Below are 8,127 nucleotides of genomic sequence, written 5' to 3' on the forward strand. Positions count from 1 at the left end.
CATGTTCCTTCCTTCTGTTCGCCGAGGCAAGGCCACCTCCTTGTTCCCTGTGGGACCAGGCTGCCCCCAGAGCCCCCCAGAGCCCCCAGAATGCCAAGTGCAGGGCGCCCCCTGGAGTTGTGCACACGTAGGAACTGCTGGGTCCCTGGGCTCTGCATCTTGCCTCCCGCAGGTGTGGGCTCTGCCCCTCAGGTGCGCATCACAGGGCCTGAGGAAGACGGGGTCCGCGTGGTGTGCACGGCCTCGGGGTGGTTCCCGAAGCCCCAGGTGCAGTGGAGAGACGTCAGCGGAGAGAAGTTCCTGGCGTTCTCCGAGACCCACACCCAGGATGCTGAAGGGCTGTTCAGCGTGGAGGCGGCGCTGGTGGTGAGAGACAGCTCTGTGGGGAACGTGACCTGCTCCATCCTCAACCCTGTCCTGGGCCAGGAGGAGGCCATGGCCATTTTCATCCCAGGTCAGAGGTGCTCCCGGCTTCCAGCAAGGCTGGAGGAGGGGGCCGGGTGTTCCTGGGTGTTCTGGGCTGGGCTGTCCTGGGCGGGGGCCCTGACGGGGTGTCTGGCTGGGCTGCAGAGCCCTTCTTCCCCCAGGCCTCTCCCTGGAAGGTGGCTTTCTCGGTGAGCCTGACTGTGCTGGTGATCTTGCTCCTTGGGGCTGGGTGTTACACCAAGAGAGAACATTCCATGAAGGTGCAGGAGATTCGAGAAAAGGAGACTCTGTACCAGACTAGAGAGCAGGACCGTCAGAGAAAGGAGGAAGTGCTGAAGGACACAGGTAAGGCAGGACAGGGGTCAAGGCTGGTGAATGTGGCAGCTGGTGCTGAGAGGGAGGAACTGACCACAGGGCCTGAGTCCAGGGCTCTGGGGAAATCTCAGTCCAGAGCAGGTGGCTAGGGAGACCTGGGTGGACAGCTGGAGCCGTGGAGGCTCCGATGGGTCTGTAGCTGGAACGTCTTCTTCAGAGGTTACAAACAGAGAGGTCGTATTTGTGGATTCTTTTTCTTAGGGAGTGGAGTTCATGCCTTTTTTTTTTTTTTTTTTTTTACTCTCTTTCAGCTAAACTTCAGGAAGAACTTGGTAAGTTCTGCTTTTCCTCTTGAGCTCTCTGCATCCCCTTCATAGGAGACAGTCTGGTTCTTAGCTCACCTATTTCCTGTGTGTTGCCTTTCAGAGAGGAGGAAATCCGCTTATCTGGCTGGTGAGTGACTCTCCGGTGTCCTTGGGTTTCCTGTCCTACCTGTGCCAAGGCGTCCCTCTCCTCCATTCTGTCTAGGCATAGACATGTGGACCTGCTTCCCTGGGACAGAAGTGGAGGCTTCTAGGAGGCAGAACCCATGCATGGGCTCTCCCAGGTCTGGAACGCTGGTTCCCACCCACTTCTTGGGATCCTGGGTGCAATGTTGACCCCAGAGTCTATCATACACCCTGGGTCTTATTTCAACCCTGACTGACCCCCCACCCCCCCGTATTAATAGTTTACTATCATTCTGTGCATCTTGTTTTCAGTCAGTACCCAGAAGCAAAAGTCATGTGCTGTGAGATTTCATTAAAGGAACTATACAAATAACCAGCTTGATTAAGTTTAGGAGTGTGATCTCCTGTCTCCATCCCAAAACACCATCCAAGGAGTCCATTCTCTCTAGTTTCTCTGGGTGGTGATCAAAAAGTTATGGGGCAGAACTGAGGTGACCATGCACAGAAATGTCATGGAATGAGCAGCCAATACTCTTGAATAGTGTTTATCTCTAGAAATATTTCATCTGAGAAAGATTAGCCACTTTTACCCAGAGCTCATCTCACTTCTTAAAATAGTTTCCATGTCAAGTTATTTCCCAAATCTATTTTTTCCAGGAAAAAAACTGAATATGATAATGCTTTCTTAAAATTATATAATAATTTATACTTTACTCCCTAAAATGTCTTCACAGATAGTAGAATTTTTGACCCTTAGTAGCAAAAATGAATGTAGATAGAATAAGAATTTTTGAGGGTTTTGAGGCAAGAACAGCTAAGTGACTTGCTAAACATCACACGCAGCAGTGGGACAGTGGTGGGAATCAGTATGGAGTGAGCACAGGCCACCTGACCTGTGCTCCAGGGGAGGGATTCCCCACCACCCTGGCTGTCTGCACGTGGCTGGAGGTCACCTTCTCTCCAGCCTCTCCCCCCACTGTGGTTAGTCTCACCTGCAGAGCAGAGGGAAGGCAGTGGCCAGTGGATTCACACTGAGCAGATTTCTTCTGGCTGAGGTCTCACCAGAGTGTGTTCCCTTTCAGCCTGGAGGAAGGCCCAGCTGTATGCAGGTAAGTGGATCTGAGTTCCTGTGGCCTCCCCTTCCCAACCTAGACTCTGCCCCCTTCTCCCTGAGGGGACCCCACAGCAGGGTGGGGTAGTGTCCTTGGTTTTCTTGTCACCTTTGTAGCCTCCACCTGGAGATTGCAGGGACTCCTCAGAACACAGATGTGCCTCCATCCTGCCTGTGCTCTACTGCAGGGCACTGTCAGGGTTAGCAGCTCCCTCCCCAAACACCTGGTGCAGTTGGGACTTCTTTTTGTGAAAGTGACATTGGAGGGGTCAGTGGTGAGGAGGGACGGCAGCAGGGAATGACTGTGTGTATCAGGAATCACTCATCTCTGGAAGATTTCAGAAGTCATGCTTGCCTACTTAAGACTCAGTTCTTCCTGATCTGTCTTGTTTCAAAATTCCTTCCTTTTTTGGCTCTAGTTTTGTTTTTCCCATTTTCTCCTGGTCCTCTGAGATATTGATCTTCTCTCTACCTCATGCTCTGACTCTGTGTCCAGGTTGGGTTTCATCCTCCAAGCCTCTTGGTTGCTGAGGAATTAGTTGCTGTAGAGCAGCTATTCTGGATCTGGGGTCCAAAAATTGTGGGATGTTTCTGGGCTCCTTGAGTGAGGGTCTATGAAAGTTCTTAAATTTTATTCAAAATCTTCTGTATATGTTTGTGAGACAGGGACAAAAACATAACAACCATGACCTTCCTTTTCAGAGAATTGTGTATTTGCTGATGGGTTCATTCCTGGTTGGGTTTATTAAGGACCATGGGCCAAGACTGGGAAAGAAGAAATGTAGAGGAGACAAAATCATTTCACAGAGAAACGGTGGGAAGCAAATCAGGGAAGACAGACCAGAAGGAGGAAGAGAGGAGGAGATGAGGAGGAAGTGCCGTGTCTGGGATTTGTCTTACAGAGATGGAGTGGCTTGTAGTGGTGGAACAGAGACCACAAGTCACAGCCATGGTGGTTTGCTGGGGAGCACACAGAAGGTGTGCAAGTTATTTAGGTGCATAAAGTGTGATCAACTCCTTGATATCTCTTTAAGAAATTTCAGTAAAGGCATATTTGTTTTTAAGCCATTTTAAAGTAACCATGTAATTCAGTTTACCTCTGATAATGAGACTATCTCAATTTTCCTGTAGTGTTAGGGCAGGAGTGTGGTATGGGGCATCCTAATGTAACATAAGGTTGTTCTGAGAACCCTTTAGCTTTGGGGTGAGTTAAAGATCTGTACTCTGTAAGCCTGTGCAGTATGCCCTTTCCCTGATTGGAATATTTCTGTTTACAGACAGGAATATAGATCATGAGAGACAGAGGGTAAACCAAGGGTGAAAATGCCTGGGAGCCAGATGCGTGAGGATTTAGGATCCCACCTTAGGGATTCTTACTGATTCACCCTGGGATTTATGTTAAACATGAGGATCAGAGAGTCCTCTTTTACTATCTCTCCCTTACCTACTAAATTAAAGAGCATGTGTTTTAATGTATACCTTGTTTTGTTTTGTAAAGATAAACCCCATTAAGCTAGAACCAACATTTTCATATTGACAAGTGTCAAGTGGGAGGTGGTCAAATGTCAGATCTCTTTTTATTCATAAAATTGGAAAAAATTATATTAATGATTTGCTGTAGCAATTAAGTGAAGAATAGCATCACACTTGATACATGTGGAGTCTCACAATTAAATGCCAACTCTCTTTTTTCTCCTCCCTCTTATTCTTGTTGTTAATCTCTATCACTTGTGGTATAGAAATTTATAGCTAGGGATCAACTAGTGTCTTGGTGAAGAACAAATAAATTAAAGTTCATTTTTTCTCAAAGGGTCACATGGGTTAGGTCATCAGGCAAATGTGATCTTATTTCCATCAGGCAAATGAAAGAAATGTCAATTTCAGCATGAACCTGTATTAAGTAGGAATGGTGTAATAAAGTTACATCCCAAAATTGCAAAAAAAAAAAAAAAAAAAAAAGAGCCATTTACTAATTTCCATAAATGTTCTAATCTTGTTCCTGATTCTCTACCCTGCTGGAGGCAACAGCTCTCTCAGTGCAGACATTTCAGGGTCTTATGACATATAAGGTTTGCTTTGCTTTGGTTGTTGAGCTTCCTTTCTTTTTCCCAAAAGCGAGTATGGAGGTTGGAAGGAATTATTTGGCTGTGGGTCAGTTGGGAAAGGGATCCTTATGTTCTTCTTTAGTCATATCAGGCCATTACCCTGGGAACACTAGTCTGATCTGGTCCTTAAGATTCTTGGTTTGGGGCTGGCCGAGGATCAGCAGGTCTTGGCTAGGTATTTGGGTTATCGCCCCCTGACCCTTGGTCACATCGTAAGGTTCTTAATCACATCTATAAAGTTCCCTTTACCACAGTGTATTCACACAGTCCGAGGTTTAGAACATGGACATCTTTGGGGTCCTCTTGTTGTGGTTCTCCTGAAAGCTTACAACCTCTCTGGGCAGTTATAGGGGGAAGCTGATGACTAGGTCCAATGTTTTGGGTTTTCCTTCACAGGTAGAACTGTTTTTGTTCCACTAACCCTACAAAAAGCAGAAGAGAATTCATGGGTGTCTTTCCTCTCACTGCATGTCTGTCTTTATCACTTCAAACATCCCTCTCCTTTCCTTGAAATCTTTCCATTGTCTCCTAACTGAGCAAGATTTCTCTGATGCTGTATCCCAAATTCTTTTCACTAATGACTTATAGTCATTCTCTGAGTTCAGCTCAGCTAAGTTATATTCTCTCTACTACTGACTTAGAGGTAATCTGCATGCTCAGTTCAATTAGCTCTTCATAATTGCTTAAGAACCTTGGAAATTTTGATCTCCCCAATTCTTTCTCCAGAAAACCTAGTTTTAAGGATGTGTGGCTAAGGACTGGAGAAAATGTTATTTTATAGTGAAGTTTGGGCAATGATCTTTATGTTCAGATTGATATCAAGCCTCTTAACCCCTCAGTATTAAGATTTATGGCTTTGCCTTCATGGTAAGGTTGCAACATGATGGTTCTCTGTGTGTTTGTGAAAAGAAATACATACATCAGTTGAATATTTCCAAAACATTTCCCCTATAACTCTCTCAAAAGTATGCTTCATGATACTAAGCACTGACCTTGATACGTACAGTCTCTACAAACCCCTGATATGAAACGTGTATTTTCCTTGTAGATTGGCGGAAGGAGGAGTTCCAGGAATGTGAGTGACTTTGTGTTTTTTCTGGATTTTCCTACTGCTGTCCCCATAGCCTCTCCTTCAGTTCTCAGTGGTGATATAGATGCTGGCAACATCAGTAGTGTGGGGTAGGATGTGGTGGTGATAGTCACACACAGGTGGGGCTGATGACTGGCTGACATTGAATGCTAAATAGACATCCTTCAGCCCTTGGAGAGCAGGCTGGTCCTCAAGGGCTCTGTGACCTATCTCACCCTGAAATCAGTCTTGTGGGTCCGTTTCCTGCTTGGAGGCCCATAGACTTGAATCACAAGTTTCTATTGTCACGGTGCTTATCTTCCTCCCATGCAGCTGAGATTCCAGGTTGAGGAGTGGTTGTGTGTTCTTGGGGAGGGGAGGACCTTGAATGATAGATAACTTTCTCTGCAGGGCCTGTCACTCTGGATCCAGGATCTGCCCATTCAGACCTTGTCATCTCTCATGAAAAGACAACTGTGACCTTGAAGGCCTCCTGTGTGACCTCTGGAGATACCTGCAGTGTACTGGGCTTTGAGGGCATCACATCAGGACGCTGTTACTGGGAGGTGGAGATCAGGGATGGAGACCAAAGCGAGTGGGCCCTGGGGGTCTGTAGGGAAGGTGTGAACAGGAAAGGCTGGTATGTAGAGTCCTCAGATAAGGGGTTCTGGGTTGTGGGGAGATATGAAGAAGGATATTGTGCCTGTACTGTACCTCAGACTGTGCTACCCCTCATGCAGGGTCCCCACCCCAGGCTTAGGGTGGGAGTGTTCCTGGACCACCAGGAAGGGGACATCTCCTTCTACAACATGACTGATGGCTCCCACATTTTCTCCTTCCCTCAGATTTCCTTCTCTGGGACTCTCTTTCCATACTTCAAGATTAGGTCAGGAGACGTGTCCCTGACTGTCTGCCCCAAGGTGGGAGGGTCTGAGGGGCTCCCTGTTTCCCTTAGCAATCCTTCTCTGAAGGAGCCTGTGAGCCTCCCAGGGGCGGGGTTCAGCTCAGGCTCTGGTGCTGATAGTCCTCCAGGGGCCGAGTCTCCATTGCTCCCCTGCAACCCCAAGGCTGTGTCCCCATAAGGCCTGCCACTGTCCTGCACCCTCACTGTGGCTCTTCCTGGAGCTTCAGACCCCTTGTGACAGAGGCCTCTGAGGTGCAGCCTGGATGGCTGGGGGGTCTCACCTCCTGCTCTGGAGACAGGCTCTTGGTCTTGTGGTTATGAGAATTTTCAGTTCATACCGTGTGCTCAGGTAACCGATTACAAAAGTTGACACTCTAAGCTGGTTTGGGGGTAGCCTGATGTTTACTATGGGGCATTGTTTTTCTTTTAGTAACGAAAAATATTTCATGACGTTTTAATACTCTTTGGATATGCTAAATGATGAGAGGTTGAATCACTCTGCAGACTAATATCATGTTTTTGTTGTTGCTTAGTCGCTAAGTTGTGTCGACTCTTTTGTGACCCCGTGGACTGAAGTCCACCCGGCTCCTCTGTTCACGGGATTTCCCAGGCAAAAATACTGGAGTGGGTTGCTGTTTGCTTCTCTAGGAGCTCTCCCTAACCCAAGGATTGAACTCAGGCTTCCTCCATTGGCAGGTGGACTCTTTAAGGCTGAGCCACCAGGGAAGCCTGGTGGTGTTACTTTATCCAATTTGAGTTTGTTAAATAGAACCCAGAGAGTGATGGTTGGTCCCCAGTTCTATTTTGGAGGATGGACACTATCAAATCAGAAAAGCTGGCCAGCCAAAAATTTCCAGGGAAATGGGTGGCTGATGGAGTTTTAAGGAGTCTAATCTTTTACTTTTTGTATTTCTTGTTCTGGGATGGATAAAACACACCCATTTCCCCTAAATCTCAGTAAATTTTTGTTACCTGTAAAAAACCTGTGTTGTGTTCATTTAAAGAGTTAAGAAGAAGGATCTAGGTTTTTCATTTCTGTTAACAGCAGCTGGAAATAAGAGAACTGCTATCTGAATTAAGATGTAAATGAAGAAGAGAATTTTCAGAGGCAGGGTGAGTTGCAAAAAGCTTTGACCAGGAGCTGGAGCCATGGTCATTGTATGCCCCTTATCATTGTATTGCCCCTCTGCACTTCCAAGTCCAGTGGTAATGGTTAATGGAAAAACACAGGCCGCTTCAGGCAGCTCAGTGCCTGTGGGACTGTGGGCCTGAGGGTGGTTAGTGGGATGGGTTCTGCGAGCACGGCACCAGTTGAAGCAAACTGTGAGGCTCGAGGGGCCAAGGAGTGCTGGTCAAGCTTAGAAATGACTTACGTGGATCATCAGAATCGCATTTGTGGCTTTCCAGACATTAAAGAAAATGAATAGAGTGTGAAATTTCTTTGGAGGTACTTCATACTGGATACTAGAGGAGATAGTTTTGTATGATACATGGATAATCCACAGAACCTACCTTCTGGATTGGTAACTGTGGAGCCATTAAAAAAAAGTGAAAGGGTTAGTTGTGTCCGGGTCTTTGTGATCAGATGAATTGTAGCCTGCCAGGCTTCTCAGTCCATGGAATTCTTCAGGCAAGAATACTGGAGTGGGTGGGTAGCCATTCCCTTTTACAGGGGATCTTCCTGCCCCAGGAATTGAACCTGGTTCTCCCCCATTGCAGGAGGATTCTTTACTGTCTGAGCAACAGGG

General features: G+C 46.9%; 1 protein-coding gene across 6 annotated transcripts in view; it reads left to right on the forward strand.

The window, feature by feature from the left end:
- LOC102173052 (butyrophilin subfamily 1 member A1) overlaps positions 1 to 7,361 on the forward strand; it is a 38,183-nt gene extending 30,822 nt beyond the window's left edge. For 3 of the 6 annotated variants that reach the window (XM_013973962.2, XM_018039113.1, XM_018039112.1), the window contains exons 4-10: positions 173 to 454; positions 571 to 771; positions 1,053 to 1,073; positions 1,168 to 1,194; positions 2,273 to 2,299; positions 5,455 to 5,481; positions 5,887 to 7,361. In XM_013973962.2, coding sequence (XP_013829416.2) covers positions 173 to 454; positions 571 to 771; positions 1,053 to 1,073; positions 1,168 to 1,194; positions 2,273 to 2,299; positions 5,455 to 5,481; positions 5,887 to 6,557 — 1,256 coding nt within the window. In that variant the 3' untranslated portion in view covers positions 6,558 to 7,361. The remainder of the gene's footprint in view (positions 1 to 172; positions 455 to 570; positions 772 to 1,052; positions 1,074 to 1,167; positions 1,195 to 2,272; positions 2,300 to 5,454; positions 5,482 to 5,886) is intronic. The other 3 variants (XM_018039114.1, XM_018039116.1, XM_018039115.1) reach the window with 1 other exon arrangement.

The sequence above is a fragment of the Capra hircus genome, chromosome 23, assembly GCF_001704415.2.
Source record: "Capra hircus breed San Clemente chromosome 23, ASM170441v1, whole genome shotgun sequence".
Classification (NCBI taxonomy): Eukaryota; Metazoa; Chordata; class Mammalia; order Artiodactyla; family Bovidae; genus Capra; species Capra hircus.